Source organism: Ursus americanus, chromosome 21 (genome assembly GCF_024610735.1).
Source record: "Ursus americanus isolate L20-20 chromosome 21, mUrsAme1.1.p, whole genome shotgun sequence".
In the NCBI taxonomy this organism is placed as follows: Eukaryota; Metazoa; Chordata; class Mammalia; order Carnivora; family Ursidae; genus Ursus; species Ursus americanus.
The window spans coordinates 5422131-5438694 of record NC_142147.1 but is presented as its reverse complement, the minus strand read 5'-3'; the positions used below and the strand labels follow the sequence as shown (position 1 = coordinate 5438694).

Below are 16564 nucleotides of genomic sequence, written 5' to 3'. Positions count from 1 at the left end.
AGTGCCGAGCTGGTCTGAGATATGGTTGATAGTGTAGTCTTCCTGATATGGGGGCAAACTGAGGAATTGTTATTATTAAAAATTGTATACCCTGGTTTAAAATAAACAAGATATGTGGGGAGATAATTAGATTTTATTTAAATGCAACTTGGTTGACTGGTCTCGTATCATTTGGAGCCATTTGAAATAGAGAAATCTATGGTAGCAATTTTATGTTTAGACATTTCCCCTCACCCATCTTAAATGCTCTTGTTCTGCTCCTTAGGTTATGGTCTACCAGATGATATTGTGATAGAAAAGAGGGGCAAAGGAGATACTTTTGTCGATTGCACAGGCGTGGATATTAAAATCTCAGGCATAAAATTTATTCAGCATGATGCTGTAGAAGGAATCTTGAGTAAGTATCTGAATATTTCCTATATTATTTTGTTCCAGGTTTTAAAAGAAAACTTTACTTTTCCTGGAAGGTGCAATTTAATAAACCACTCTTGAGTATATGGAAGGCTGATTAATTCTTTATGTACATAACATGATGACTTAGGAAGCTTACTCTAAAGTAAAAAATAGTCCAGCGTATTCTTGAAAATTTGTTAGTTTAATACTGGTTTCCTTGTGATCATTTTTTTCTTTTAAACATTCCAATATTGTGGTCTCTGTTCTTTGTATTCGATTTAGCCCTAGACTCAATGCAGCTGTATTCACATGGTGCTGGTATTGGTTTTCTAGAATCCGTATCCCTTTTCTTGAATTGGGTCTCCTTTTCTCCCTTCCAAGATACTCATGGAAGTTACTCTCTGATACTTTTTTGGTAATGAAAAGTACTTTTTAACTTGATTTTGCATTTCTGAGATCCATTCATTTGTTTTTAAGAATGCTGCTTTTAGATTTTAGTCATTATTTTATAAATTATGAGTTTGTAATTCCAGTAACAAAGTTTAAATGGTAGTTAGAGAAATATTTAGACCACCTAATGTACCGAATGCCAGCTCTAGGCCATTTCTAGTATTGGAGAACACACTTTACTTAAAGCATTTGATTGCATGTTTTCATCCTAGTCATTCACCGTGGTAAGACCGTCCTGGAAAACTGTGTGCTGCAGTGTGAGACTACAGGAGTCACGGTGCGCACATCAGCAGAATTTTTAATGAAGAACTCAGATTTATATGGTGCCAAGGTAGGATAATCTCTTATCCTTTGGGGAAGTAGTTTAGGTTTAAGTTCTAAATACGTAAACAAAATGGACCAAGATGTAAATGCATACTCCTATTCTCTGTCTTCAGAGAAGTTCAGACGCTTTTATGTACTAAGTCAGCCAGCTTCAGCTGTGTAAAGAAGAAAAATAAGAATGAACCATGAGAGACTATGGACTCTGGGAAACAAACTGAGGGCTTCAGGGGGGAATGGGATAGGCTGGTGATGGGTAGTAAGGAGGGCACGTATTGCATGGTGCACTGGGTGTTATACGCAAACAATGAATCATGGAAATTTACATCAAAAACTGGGGGTGTACTGTATGGTGACTAACATAATATAATAAAAAAATATTATAAAAAAAAAGAAATCTGTTTCTCTGTGATAACTTTGAGAAATTTAGACCCTGCACGTTTGTTAACTTTATAAATGATTTTGCAGCAATTGAAGCTCAGTTGCTTTTGTTTTTTAATTAGACTTTTTATTTTGAGAGAATTGCTGAGATAAGGTGTTGTCGTAAGAAGTAATCCAGAGAGATCCTGTGTGTGTATTCTGTTCTAGTTTCCCCCAGTTGTAACATCTTGCAAAACTGTAGTACAGCTGCACAACGGGATAAGTCCATTCAGTCAAGCTGAGTATTTCCATCACCCCAAGGATCCTGCATATTGCCTTTTGATAGCGACATACACTTGCTTCTCCTTCAGACTTCTTTAATCACTCTCTTCTCCATGTCTTTTATTTCACCATTTCAAGAATGTTAAATCATTTTACATTCCCATCAGAGATGTTTGAGTGACACAGTTTCTCCATATCCTCACCAGCATTTGGTATTTTTACTGTTTTAATTTTAGCCATTCTGATAGGTGTGTGGTTTTAATTTTCATTTACCTAGTGGTTCGTGATATGGAACATTTTTTCATATGCTTACTTGCCATCCTTCTCTTCAGTGAAATGTCTATTCGTGCCTTCTGCCCTTTTTTTTTTTTTTAAAGATTTTTTATTAGTTTGACAGAGAGAGACACAGCGAGAGAGGGAACACAAGCAGGAGGAGTGGGAGAGGGAGAAGCAGGCTTCCCCCTGAGCAGGGAGTCTGATGCGGGGCTTGATCCCAGGACCCTGGGATCATGACCTGAGCCAAATGCAGACGCTTAACAACTGAGCCACCCAGGCGCCCCTGCCCATTTTCTAATTGGATTATTTGTTCTTTTTTACTGTAGAGTTTTGAGAGTTCTTTTTATATTCTAGATACTAGTCCTCTGGTGGGTATTTGGTTTATAGATTTCTTTTTTTTTTTTTTTTTTTTGAGAGAGAGAGCGAGAGAGAGAACATACACGCACATCTTTAAGCAGGTAGAGAGGGAGAGGGAAAGAGAATCTCAAGTCCAGCCGTGGTGCCACGTCCAGCTCAGAGCCCTTCTTGGGGCTTGATCCCATGACCCTGAGATCATGACCCGAGCCAGAATCAAGAGTTGGGTGCTCAACGGGCTGAGCCACCCAGCTGCCCCTGCAGATTTTTATGCTCCTCCAAAGCTTGTCTTTTCATTTTCTTCACATGGGCTTTTATAGAGTTAAGCTTTAAATTTTGATGAAGTACAATTTATTGATATTTCCTTTTATGGGTAATGTTTTTGGTGTTAAGTGTAAGAACTCTTTGCCCAGCTTTAGATCGCAAAGATTTTCTCTTATTTTTTTTCCTAAAAATTTTATAGTTTACGTTTTACACTTAAGGTCATGATGCATTTTTGAGTAAATTTTGGTATTAATGTGAGTTTTCGGTTAAGGTTTATTTATTTGCTCATAGATGTCCAATTGTAACCACATCGTTTCTTGAAAAGGTTGTCCTTCCTCCAATAAATTGGTTTTGTGCCAACAATCATCTGGAAAATTTGTGTGGGCGCATTTCTGGATTCTCTTTTCCGTTCCACTGATCTGTGTAGCTGTCCCTCCACCAATACCTGCTACTGTAAAGTCTGAAAATCTGGTAGAGTGATTCCTTCCACTTTATTTTCTTTTCCAAAATTGTTTCAGCTATTCTAGTTTCTTTGCCTTTCAATAAAAGTTTTAGAAAAATATTGTCTCTATCTACAAAAAAATCTAGCTGAGATTGTGATGTGAATTCTAGTAAACCTGTATATCAGTTGGGAGGGGATGGACATCTTTTTTTTTATGTTGAATCTTCCAATCTTGTGAACACTCTATGTCTGTCCCATTTATTTACATCTTTGATTTCTTTCATCAGCATTTCTGTGATTTTCGGTATACAAGTCTTATATGTGTTTTGTTAGATTTGTATGTAAATATTTCATTTTTTTAAGTGATTGTAAGTCATCTACTGTTTTTAATTTCAATTCCATGCGTTCATTTCTTCTATATAGAAATATAATTCACTTTTGTCTTATATTCTGTGACCTTCCTGACTTTTCTTAGTTCTAGGAGTGTTTTTGTAGATTCCTTGGGATTTTGTACGTAGACAATCATGTCCTCTGCAAATAGGGACAGTTTTGTGTCTTCCTTTCTGATCTGTATGGTTTTGTTTCCTTTTTTTTTGCTTTACGGCACTGACTAGAACTTCCAGCACTACGTTGAATAAGAGTGGTTAGGGTGGACGTCCTTATCTTGTTCTTGATATTAGGGAGATTGCATTTACTATTATACCATTAAGTACAAGGGTAACTGTAGGCTTTTTGTAAATATTCTTTTTTTTTTTTTTTAAGATTTTATTTATTCATTTGAGAGAGAGAGAGACAGAGAGAGCACAAGCAGTGGGAGACGCAGAGGGAGAGGGAGAAGCAGACTCCCCGCTGAGCCAGGAGCCGGACATGGGGCTCTATCTTAGGACCCTGAGATCATGAACCGAGCCAAAGGCAGATGCTTAACTGACTGAGCCACCCAGGCGCCCTGTAGATATTCTTTATCAAGTTGAAGAAGTTCTCTAGTTCTGTTTTGTGCGAATTTTTATAATGAATATGTATTGACATTTGTCAGATGCTTTTTCTGCATCATTTCATATGATTACATAACTTTTCTTTTTCAATGAAAGAAAATGGTGGATTACATTGATTTTTCAAATTTTGAACCAGTTTTGCATCCCTAGAATAAGCACAACTTAGTCATAGTGTATTTTTTTTTATATATTGCTGTATTACATTAGCTAATATTTTGTGAGGAGTTTTTACATCTGTATTCATGAGGGATATTGAAGCTTTATTTGCACTGTCTTTGTCAAGTTTTGGTATCAGGGTATTAGCTTCATAAAACAAATTTGGAAGTATTCCCTTCACTAGCTTGCATTCTTTAAATGTTTGGTAGATTTTTCCAGTGAAACCATCTGGACCTGGAGATTTCTTTTTTGGCAGTTTCAAAATTATGAATTCAGTTTCCTTAGTAGTTATAGGGCTGTTCAAATGACCTATTTCGTATGAGGTGAGTTAACAGATACGCTCATAGGTCACAGAGCTCCAGTTAGTGGGCACCAGGTCGGTGGTGAAGGGCTTTCCTCTTTGGTGGCAGTGGCAGCTGTGGCTCCTGGTGTAACAGGTGCTATATGCACCGCCTCCCACCCAGCCCGTTAGGCCTCACACCAGCCTGGGGAGGCAGGTGACATCTCTCCTGCTAAGTTGTCAAGTTCACATGTTTCGAGTTGTTTGTAGTATTCCTTTCATCTTTTGATGTCTGCAGGTTCAGGGCCGGTATCTCATTTCATTCTTGATATTGCTAGTCTGTTATAGTCTCACAGGTCCCTGCGGCTCTATTCACTTTTCTTTTTCAGTGCATTTTCTCTCTGTTGTTCAGGTTGGGTAATTTCTGTTGTTCCGTCTTCCCAGCTCACTGATTCTTTGCTCTGTCTTTTCCTTTCTGCTGGTGAGCCCATCCATGGACTTTTCATTTCAGTATTTTTGAGTTCTGAAATTTCCATGTGGTCCTTTATATCTTCTCTTCCTTCGCTGAGACTTTCTATTTCTGTATGTGCCTTTCATTTTTCATTTGTTTTAGATAGGTTCATAATTGCTCATTAAGGCATTTTTAGCATGGCTGCTTTAAAATCATTGTCAGCTAATTCTAGCATCTCTGGACATCTTGGTTTTGGCATCTATTGATGATCTTATTCAGTTTGACATCTTCCTGGCTCTTGGTATTGGCAAGTGATTTTCAGCTGAAACCTGGACATTTTGTACTGTATTATGAGAGCCTGGATCTTCTGTTTTAGGGACACAACTATAGGAAGGGATTTGGTGGAGGCTATTGTCTTGTTACTGCCAGGTGGAGGGATGTAGAAGTCCAGGTTCCCCCATTTAGCCTCCACTGATACCCAGTTTGAATGGGGAGCTGTTACTGCTGGCAGGGGGTGGAAATTCTGATTTCTCACGGATGGGAGTGTGTAGTCTCCACTGATGCTACTCGGGCCTTGTTACTGGCTGGTGGGCATTGCAAATCCTGGCTTCTTGCTTGCCCTTCTCTGACACCATCCCATTGGGAGAGTTGGGGTGCCTGGTGACAGCCTTGGGAAGATGGAAGTCGATTCTCTCCTCTTGGCATTTGCCAGCATGCCTGGGGATGGGCCACTGTTTTTATCTTTGGTGTTTGGCTGGTGTAGAGCTGTAATTGTTGGAAAGTTTTCTGTCTAGGCGGCCTGGTCCTTTGGCTAGAGAGAGCAGGCTTTTCAGGAGGCTTTTCTGGTCTGTGTCTGGGGGTGGTTATGGATTGCCAGCTTCTTCAGCCTCAAGTCTGGGGAAGAAAGCCCAATTAGCAGACCTCTTACCTAATAGAGAGTTAGACTGGTGTGTAGTGGGCCATGTGGACATATATGTTCTTGTATTTCCGAAGGGGGAATTAATAATAAGTGTTTTCTCATGGCATATATTACTCTTAGAAAAACAACTCAATATACATGCAGTAGATGTGTTATAAATGGTTAACAGCAACTCTTCTTCAGGTATGATATTGTGTATGAAGTTATTCCAAATAATGCTTTCTTACATAACTCTAGAGGTTTGAGTGAATTATTTTTACTTCCCAGAGTGCTTAGTATAACTTCAGGAAATAAATTATTCCTGTTACTACTATTTCTTAACTGGTACCACGTGGCCCCAAGGGACAGTGTGAAAGAGCTGGGCCATGCGTAGATCTTTCTGGTTTCTTTGTATAAATGAGACACTTGAATTGGCTGCTAATTTTAACATGTGTAGTAGTGAAGGCCATTAATTGTTTAGCTCACAGAAGTGATTTTTAAGTTATGCTGGGATGTTTTAAAACTGATGTGTTTTTAAAAATATTGGGTCTTTTTTTTGTCCTTATATTACAATATTTTACTAGACTCACACTGTTCTCCAACTAATTTTCTATCTCAGAGAGGATGTTCATTTTAAATAAGTGCAAAATTGTTAAATAATTTGTTCTTTTTCTTTGGCAGAATCAGAAAACTGACTTGTCCAGAATGAAAGGGAGTGGGACAGTGATCAGGTGTTGATAATCTTAGCCAGTGTTTTGTGTGTGTATCTGTGTATGGTTTTTGAAAGTGATAAATGATAGACAACTTGCTGGAAATGGAGCAAATGGAAATGTTGATTAGAAATATCTAATAAAACTTTCTGTAAAACACTTTATATTTGCACTATGTTAAGGTTTCAGAAGTGATTGTAATAAATCTTCTCTTGTAGTCCTGCCTTTAAAAAACTGATTGTGATACCTTAAAATGTAACTTGTAGGGTGCTGGTATAGAAATATATCCTGGAAGTAAGTGCACCTTGAGTGACAATGAAATCCATCACTGCAAGGAAGGGATACTCATTAAGGTAAGTACACCTGCTAAAACACCCCGTTTCCGAAAGTTAGTTAGAATGGTTTCATCTAAGAAATAATTATGTTTCATTAAATTCCCATGTTGAGTTCTATTGTTTTCTGGTTTTGAAAAGCACAAACAGTATATACATCTTAATAATCATCTTGATATCAATAGTTGGTGATTGAGGGTCTTTTGTGAGAATACTTTGCTGTCTATAGATCTGCAGAAATGACAGGAATGCTGTGTCACTCAGAGCTCAGACTGTGCTACCACTTATTAATAAGCATAGCTTTCTCCTTTATTTTTAGCATTGCCTGAAAGAAGTGAGAAGATTTTTAAAATCAGGCTGTGTTGACTATGACAGTTCCTTAAAACATGTGTTTTCAATGTCACAGGACTTCTTAGATGAGCATTATGACATTCCCAAAATATCCATGGTGAATAATGTCATACATAATAATGAAGGTTATGGTGTTGTCTTGGTGAAACCTACAATCTTCTCTGACCTGCAGGAAAATGTCCAAGATGAAACTGAAGGTATGCTATACCTAGTGATTTTTTAAAAATAAAAACCAGATCTAGTTTACTTTATTTCAGCATTAAACTTTGATTAAGGAACTGAGTCTTCCTCTCCTCCTTAACAAAGATAAATGGCATATACTTGGACATGGAGCTAGAGAAGCTTGGGAAAGCTGTAACATTATAGACTCTCAGGGTGAGAGAAACTTTCAAGGTCAACTAGTTCACCTGTTCATTCAAAACCTTGGTGTGTGGTTTCTTTGGTCCCACAGTTCCCTTCTTAGCATGCTCGGCTTTCTGTACATTTATAGAGTAAAGCTGGGCATATGAGAGCAGAGGTAGTTCCTGCTGGCGTTTGTTAAGGACGGAGGCAGAGAAGTGCGTGTGCCAGCTTGAAGGCGGCATTTACTGGAGGGGATCCTGGAGTTTCTCTCTCTCCTTTACTGGCAGAAGTAATGCCTCCCTGTCAACTGTTTTTCTTGGCAGCAAAGCTGAGCTAATTCAGTAGGAAATTCATGACTTTCAAACCATGACCCAGATTACTATGAAATCTCAGTCAGAGGGATTAAGTATTGGCCTGGGTGAGGAAAGTAGTCCTCGTCAGCCTTCAGGACCCACTCCAGTTCTCTGTGAGTTGTTTTTCTCACAGTTCTTTAGGTCGGAAGTCCAGGGGGGCTTGGCTGCATTATGTACTTAGGGTCTCACAAGGGTGAAATGGAGGTGGGTGGGCTTTTATCGGAGAGCTCTGGGGGGAATATCTGCTTGAAACATGAGATGTGTTATTCAGAGCCAATGCGTATTCTTATTGTTGGCAGAATCCATTTCCTTGAAGTTGTAGGAATGAGGTCTCCATTTTTTTTTTTTTGCTATTGGCTGGGGATTGTTCTCAGCTTCTAGAGGCCACTGTTAAATCCTTGCTCCATAACGTCTCTATCTCAGCAACCTTCCTTAGGAGAACCTCTCTCAAGGCAAATTTTGCTCATGCTTCAGATCTCTCTCATGTTTTGAATTTCTTCATGCTTTCCTCTTCTTCATCTAGCCAGAGAAAACCTGGCTTTTAAAGAGCCCGTATGATTAGGTTAGGGACACCTGAATTATCTTCTTTTCTTAAAGTCATCTGATTAGCAACCTTAATTACATGAGCAAAATCCTTTTGCCATTTAACAATCATGAAAGTAACACTGGGGGCTGGGCATCATAGGGGCCATCTAGAATTCTCCCCAGTAAACACTCATAATGCTGGCATCAGCTGCTAGAGTGGGAGTTCCTTTAGGAAGAGTGCCGCTGTCTTATTAATCTTTGCGTCTAGCTCCTAACACCATGCTTAGTAGGTAGTAAATACCCAGAAAACGTCTGTTGAGTGAATGAGAGTCTAGGATAAAAAGAGAAAAGAATTCAAAATTGGTAATCCTATATGAGGGTCAGAAAGCCTTGAGGCAAAGAGTAAGACAGCTGCTCGTTGAGATACCTACGGAAAAGAGTTTGCAGAATCCAGTTGGATGGCAGCAGGAATCCTTGGCAGAAAAAACTTGAACGCTCTAATAGAATATAGAAATATATATATTTTTTGTTGGGTTATTTTGTACATTTATCTTTATTTGTTATAATTTGTTTGTTTCTCCAGAAAATAGAGCACTTAAAATTCCCACAAGTGAGGAGGCAGGCACAGCGGAAAGGGTGGATTTAGAAGAGCTGATTCAGTGTGCAACTGGTAAAATGGAGCTTTATGCAAGATCCACCCTCTCTGAGCAAGTCGAAGGCAACTGTGAAATTGTAAATGAACTCGTTGCTGCCTCCACCCAGAAGGGCCAGATGAAGAAGAAAAGGTTGAGTGAACTGGGGATCACACAAGCTGATGACAACTTAATGTCACAGGAGATGTTTGTTTCAATTGTGGGGAACCAGTTCAAGTGGAATGGGAAAGGGAGTTTTGGCACATTTCTTTTCTGACCACCATGATGTGAATAGAGAGCAAAAATTGGATTTTGCACATGCTGCCCCCAGAATCACTGCTGCTAGTGTAGTTCGCTTCATGTCTGTATCTTATATTTGATAAACTTGATTGGGTTTGAGTGAAGTGTACATCTATTTCTATCTGCAGCTGTTGCACATGAAACATTCCCTCTGTATAAGGAAGGTCATAGACACATATAAAATAGAAAATATTTAAAGATTTCTTATCTAGAAAGTCTTGCTTTCTCAAACACCTCTTTCTGTCAGGTTATTAAGCCTGTCGATAACTTTCTAGTGTAAATACACTTCAACCTAGCACTTCAAAGATGAGGCAGAAAGTCAGGGAGCGCAAGATGAGTGCCCAGAAATGCCGTCAGTGTCAAATGTGCAGTGTTCTTACACTTGTCTTTTTCTCCCAATTACAGCAAGTCTGATTTCCATGCTGCATTTGCATAATACTTGTCTTAAAATAAAAGCTTTTATGATTGGGAGGTTATCTGCATAATCAGACTTATTATTGAGAATCTGAGTGGGATGCATCTTTCTGTTGAACTGTGTAATCATCAAAACAGTAATAGATAGCAGGGCAGGTTTGAAACACGAGATGTGTTATTCAGAGCCAGTGCGTACGTAGAGCATTTTCACTGTTGCTGAATATGAATGATTACAAAGAAGGTATTTTTCTGTCACCATAACAGTATTTTGATCAAATTTCCAATGTCTTGCACGCGGTGATTACTTTTACAACCTCTGTCAGCTCTGTGTTCTCGAATATCGTATTGTAAAACACAGCTTTTAAAAATATTTATATTTTTAAAAAGTATATGTGACATGAATATGCTTACTTATTAAAATTAAAATGATGAAATGGTAAATTGAATGTTGTTAGATTTTTCCAGATGGATTATGGGCCATAGTGCTGTGTAGCATATGTGGTCCTTTGGAATGCACACAAAATTTTTGTCTTTTTAGTGTTTCAGAAGGAGTATTAATTTTTTTTCTTCAGTGTGGTTGTTTACTTCTTAAATTTGCATACTTTACTCTTATTTTTCAGATGCGACTAAATGTGGAAGAATTTATGTTGGATATTTTGTTTGACTATCGAAAGGCATTTTTCTTTACTCTTTTTAAATCCTGTTGCAGAGGTAATGCTAATTAATTCTGCATCAACTTGAGCCAAATACTGATTTAAAAACCACTTATTCAACTTAAAAAAAAATCAAATTGGTTTTCCAATCAAATTTCCACTTTATCTTGGAGTTTAGATTTCATATATTGTAACTTGCTGGAGTGTCAAGAGAGTGACAAGTAGCAAGGAAAGTTAATACCTTCTTTATTTCTTTTTATAGCATGATAGTTTTTAGATTTTATTTCTAAGTTTAAATCTAAACTTACATTAATTTTTATTCACATGGTAAGTTATTAATGAATAGGCCTAATGCATTCTTAAGTTATGTAGAGTACATTTTGCCTCAATTGTGAAGAGTTGAACACCTTAGATGACTTAGACTTAGTACAGGGGTAGAGAGAGAGCTCTGGAAGGATGTGGATTTGACGTTTGAGGTGAAAACAGACATCGAAGGACTATCATCAATGTTGATTGAATTACCATAAGTCCTGTCCTTGTGGTCTGCTCTTAGTGTAACCTTGGATTTATGGCAGGTAGCAAAGTTCTGTACCTTGATTTGAGCATTTGAGATTCTCTGGAAGTATCTCCTTTGGTTTTTTATTTTGTTATTATGCCGCAGATATGTACATGAATGTATTTTCATTCATTCAGCCAGAGGCCATTTATTCTGAAGTGTGTCCCTCCCCCTTCTCTAGAACTTCTGCAACTTTTAGTTGTAGGAGATTGGAGAAATAACCCACTTATCAGATTTGGCTCTTCGGAGGGAGGGTGAGGAAACTTACCTATAGAACTTTGATGAGCACCTGGGAGTAATCCCACTTATGTTGCTTTGTAATTCAGTTTGCTATTTTTATTTCTATTACTTTCTAGGAAAAATATTCCATAGGCTTCTATGGAAATTGATGGTTAGGCCTTGATACAAATTTTATACATAGTATTTAATTTTATAACATTTTATTTTATTCTATGACAAAAAACTACATATATGTACAAAATTTTTAAAGTCTTATATGTGTTAAAGTGAACATTCTCCTCTTTTCCCAGTTCTCACTATTAACAGAAAAAATATATCCTTAAAAAAATAAAAAAGGCATAGTATATAATGCTCTGAAATTTACTTTTGCTATTTTCTCTTAACATATTATAGAAATCTATGTCTCTATGTACAGATCCATGTCATTCTTTTTGTTGATTGTGTTATACTCCATTGTCAGAATTCTTTCATTTATAAGTGATAGAAACCCAACTCAGGCTAATGAGGGTTGGTTGCTGGAAGTAGGAGGTCTAAAGACTAGAGCTGGTTTTGGGCATGGTTGTGTGGTTCTGTCCTTTATTTAATTCTGCCTTTCCTGGTGTTGGCTTCATCCTCATGTTGGCTTTTTCCATGTGGTGGCAAAAATGGCCCCCAGTAGCCCCAGTTTTTATGGTCCCAGAAGGGAGAGAGACCTTCTAGTGTCTGGTTGGTTCTGCCAGTATCTGCTTGTCCTTTGACCAGTCACTAGAAACCCGAGGGATGGTGCCATCTCTCGTTGAGTCACACTCCACCCTAAGGAAGACGGGTGGAGCTTCACGATCAACTCACTCTCCCAGGGGTGAAAGAGCAGTTCCTAGAGGAAAAGGGCTCTGTTACTAGAAACAGATGGAAGGGCTTTGCTTTGGAGGCAAAAACATAGATGTCTCACCAGAGATGGATGAGGCATAACTTAACGTATTCCCTTGTGTTGATGGACTTTCAGGTTTTCAGGTTTTCACTATTACAAATAGACACACATAAAAAGATGCTCGGTGCAATACTTGTGACGTCTCTAAGATTTTCTGTGGTTAAATTATTGGATGAAGACTTTTTGCGTGGAGAGTTGTGGATTTAAATTTTGCCAGACTGTTCTCTAAGAAAATGAGCACTGGCTTATATTCCTGCCCACAGTATATGGGAGTGACAGTTTGCCATATTCCGATAATACCAAATATTGTCAATTAAAAAAATATGCTTGGGGCGCTTGGCTGGCTCAGTCAGGAGAGTGTGTAATTCTTGGTCTTGGGGTTGTAAATTCGAGACACCTTTTGGGTGTAGAGATCACTTAGATATCTTAAAAAAATTGCTTATCTCTATGAGTGAAAAAATCATTTGGACTAGTGTTTATTTGACTACTATTTGATATTTTATCATTAACTATATTTTCATATATCTATTTTTCAGTAAATTGCTAGTTGAATCCTTTGTCGTTCTATTGGGTGGTTCGACTTTGTAATTGATTAATAGAAGTTTTATATAGGGTGTTTTCTATTCCTTTATACTGCAAACATTATATATATATACACATATATATACATACTTATATATAATATACATATTAACATATAAGCATACTTATATAAAAGTATATAGGCTTATAAACATATACATGTATATGTATAATGTAATCTCAAGCTATCTGAGCTTTGTTTATGGTATTTTGTTTCACTGAAATTTTTTTTTAATGTTTTTTTATTATATTATGTTAGTCACCATACAGTACATCCCTGGTTTCTGATGCAAAGTTCGATGATTCATTAGTTGCGTATAACACCCAGTGCACCATGCAATACGTGCCCTCCTTACTACCCATCACCAGCCTATCCCATTCCTCCACCCCCCGAAATTTTTAAGTTTTAATTGTCAAATCTACTCTTCTGGGTCTTGTAATTTGTTTACATAAAGCTTACCTATCACCAGATTATAAAAATGTTTTATATTTTAGTACTTTTATAATCTTGTTTAAATTTACATTTCTAATCCATCTATTATATGGTTTTGTGTATGGTATGATATAGAACTCTTTTTCACTAAATGGTTAGTGAGTTCTCTCCATACCCTCTATTGAATGGTTCATCCTTTTCCCTTTCACTTGGAATCTAAGTTCCCCTGTCTACTTCTGACTCTCTGGTTTAAGTACTACTAGCTAATAATCTTCAGCTAAATGTATATGCTGTTACCAAAATCCAAATCACTAGTACTCAATCAAATGTGACCAGAAAAACTGTTTCCTGGCTACCCTCCATATAGCAAGGTGTTTCCTAGTAAGGTGACTTGGGGAAAATGGAGTCTTACTCCCACTCCATTCTTATTTTTCAAAACCTTCTTGGCTATTGAGCTGCTTCTTTTTTTCTTTAATCCGCTCTTTTCAGTTTTTTGGATACCAAAAAATCATCAATTTTAGGTATATAATTCTCTTGGTCTTGACAAATGTATGTAGTTGTGTAACCACTACCAAAGCCATAATGTTGAATGTTTCTGTAATTTCTCAAATTTCCCTCATTTTCCTTTGCAGTCAGTCCCCTCCCCCAATGCTTGGACCCTAGAGATTATTGAACTGCTTTCTGTCACCGTTTTTTGCCTTTTCTAGTTACATAATAAAAAGAAGGACTCAGTATGTAATCTTTTGTGCCCATCTTCTTAAGCTTAGCATAATGTGCTTAAAATAAATCTGTATTGTTTAATGTGTCACTAGTTTGTTTCTTTTTACTGCTGAGTAGTTTTCCATTGTGTGGCTATTGAGTATTGTCTGTCTGTTCATCACCAGCTGATGGGCCACACTGGGTCTTTGTAGTGTTTGGTTATTACGGATGTTGCTAAGACTATTTGAGTAAAAGTCTTTGCCTGAACATAGGTTTTTATTTTTCTGGGGGTAAACACCTACGAGTGGGATTGCTAGGCTGTATAGTAAGTGGACATTTTACTTTGCTAGAAAATCTCGAATTGTTTTCCTTTTTATTAAAAAAATTTTTTTTATTGCTATTTTTTTAATATGTTACGTTAGTCACCATACAGTATATCCTTAGTTTTTGATGTAGTGTTCCATGATTCATTATTTGCGTATAACACCCAGTGCTCGTTGCAATACGTGCCCTCTTAAATACCCATCAGCGGGCTAACCCATCCCCCCACCCTGTTCCCCTCTGAAACCCTCAGTTTGTTTCCTGGAGTCTGTATTCTCTCATGGTTCATTCCCCCTCTGATGTCCGTGCCTTCATTTTTCTCTTCTTCTCCTAATATCCTCCATGCTATTCCTTATGTTCCACATATAAGTGAAGCCATATGATAATTGTCTTTCTCTGCTTGTCTTATTTCACTTAGCATTATCTCCTCCAGTTCCATCCATGTCGATGCAAATGATCAACATCCTTTCTGATGGCTGAGCAATATTCCATTGTATATATGGACTGCATCTTTTTTTGAGATTTTATTTATTTATTTGACACAGAATGAGAGAGAGGAGAGACCACAAGCACACAAGCAGGGGGAGTGGCAGAGGCAGAGGGAGAAGCAGGCTCCCGGCTGAGCAGGGAGCCCAATGGGCTCAAACCCAGGACCCTGGGATCATGACCTGAGTCAAAGGCAGACGCTTAGCCGACTGAACCATCCAAGTGTCCCAAGGACCACATCTTCTTTATCCACTGAATTGTTTTCCAAAGTGGCTGTCCCACTTTGCTTCCCTACCATTAGTATATGAAAGTTCTGGTTGCTTTACCTCCTTTCCAATACTTGATATTTGATATAGCCTTTAAAATTTTAAGTATTCTAATGAGTATGCTGTGATAGCACATTGTGCTTTCAATTTGCATTTCCCTTATGATTAATGATGTTCAGCATCTTTTTAATGTGCTTATGTGCCATTTCTTTATCTTCGGTGAAGTGTGTATTCACATTTTTGCTATTCCCTCCCCTGCCCCAATCAGATTATTTGTCTTATTGAGTAGTAAGTTTTGTTTGTTTTTAATTCTGGATACAAGTTTTTAATCAAATATATGTTTTGCAAATATTTTCTTTCTATCTGTGGCTTGGGTTTTCATTTTTTTTTTTTTTTTAGATTTTATTTATTTATTTGACAGAGAGACAGACAGCGAGAGAGGGAACACAAGCAGGGGGAGTGGGAGAAGAAGAAGCAGGCTCCCAGCGGAGGAGCCAGATGTGGGGCTCGATCCCAGAATGCCGGGATCAGGCCCTGAGCCGAAGGCAGACGCTTAATGACTGAGCCACCCAGGCGCCCCTGGGCTTTCATTTTCTTAACAGTATAATTTGAATAACAAATTAAATTTTGATCAAGTCCAGTTTATCAACATTTTCTTTTATGCTTTGTGTTTTTGCCACGAGATCACTATGAAAGTGCACACACGAGTTGTGTCTTTCCACAACGTCAGCTTTATTCAATCATAAAGCAAAGTTAAGTCACAATTATAAAGCAGGTTCAGGATTCCAATATCCATGACAATTCACCAGGTGATTAAACTTGGCTTCTTACACAGCACCCAGAGCAGGACAGAAGACAAACCACACACGGGGTGCCTGGGTGGCTCAGTCGTTGAGCGTCTGCCTTTGGCTCAGGGCGTGATCCCAGGGTCCTGGGTTTATATATATATATATATATATATATATTTTAAGTTGTGCTCTAGGGCAATAGTTATCAACCACAGACAAGTTTGGTCTCCTACCCCAGTCCCAAAAGGACATTTGCCAGTGTGTGGAGACATTTGTGTTGTCATAGCTGGGAGTGGTGCTAATGGCATTTATTAGGTAGAGGCCAGGGATGTTACTAAACACCTTACAATGCATAAGATACCCTCACATCATGGAACGACACTTTGGCCTAAAATGTCAAATGTGCCAAGGTTGAGAAATCCTGCTTCAGGACTGAGCTCAGCAACTTTTTCTCTAAAGAACCAGATAGTAAATATTTTAGGCTCTGTATGACATATATGGTCTTACATCCCCTTTCCACCCTTCACTCCCTCTGAATTGTGAAAGCCATTCTTAGTTCTGAACTGTACAAAAATAGGTAGCAGGCTGGGTTTGGACTGTGGCTTGAGTTTGCTGACCCCTGCTCTAGGTTTTACAATATACATCTATTACCTTCAAATATTGTTTTTTTAAAAATTATTTGTTTTTTCTTTAAAAAAAATTAAATTCAATTAATATATAGTGTATCATTAGTTTCAGAGGTAGAGTTCAGTGAT

The 16564-nt window shown here is 37.8% G+C and overlaps 1 protein-coding gene across 1 annotated transcript in view; it reads left to right on the top strand.

Annotated features, from left to right (window-relative positions):
* The window catches only part of SHCBP1 (SHC binding and spindle associated 1), a 30938-nt gene extending 18118 nt beyond the window's left edge, over positions 1-12820 (top strand). The window contains exons 9-13 of the mRNA XM_045772787.2: positions 266-397; positions 1056-1174; positions 6896-6982; positions 7368-7509; positions 9116-12820. Coding sequence (XP_045628743.1) covers positions 266-397; positions 1056-1174; positions 6896-6982; positions 7368-7509; positions 9116-9441 — 806 coding nt within the window. The 3' untranslated portion in view covers positions 9442-12820. The remainder of the gene's footprint in view (positions 1-265; positions 398-1055; positions 1175-6895; positions 6983-7367; positions 7510-9115) is intronic.
* Positions 12821-16564: the final 3744 nt, after the last annotated feature.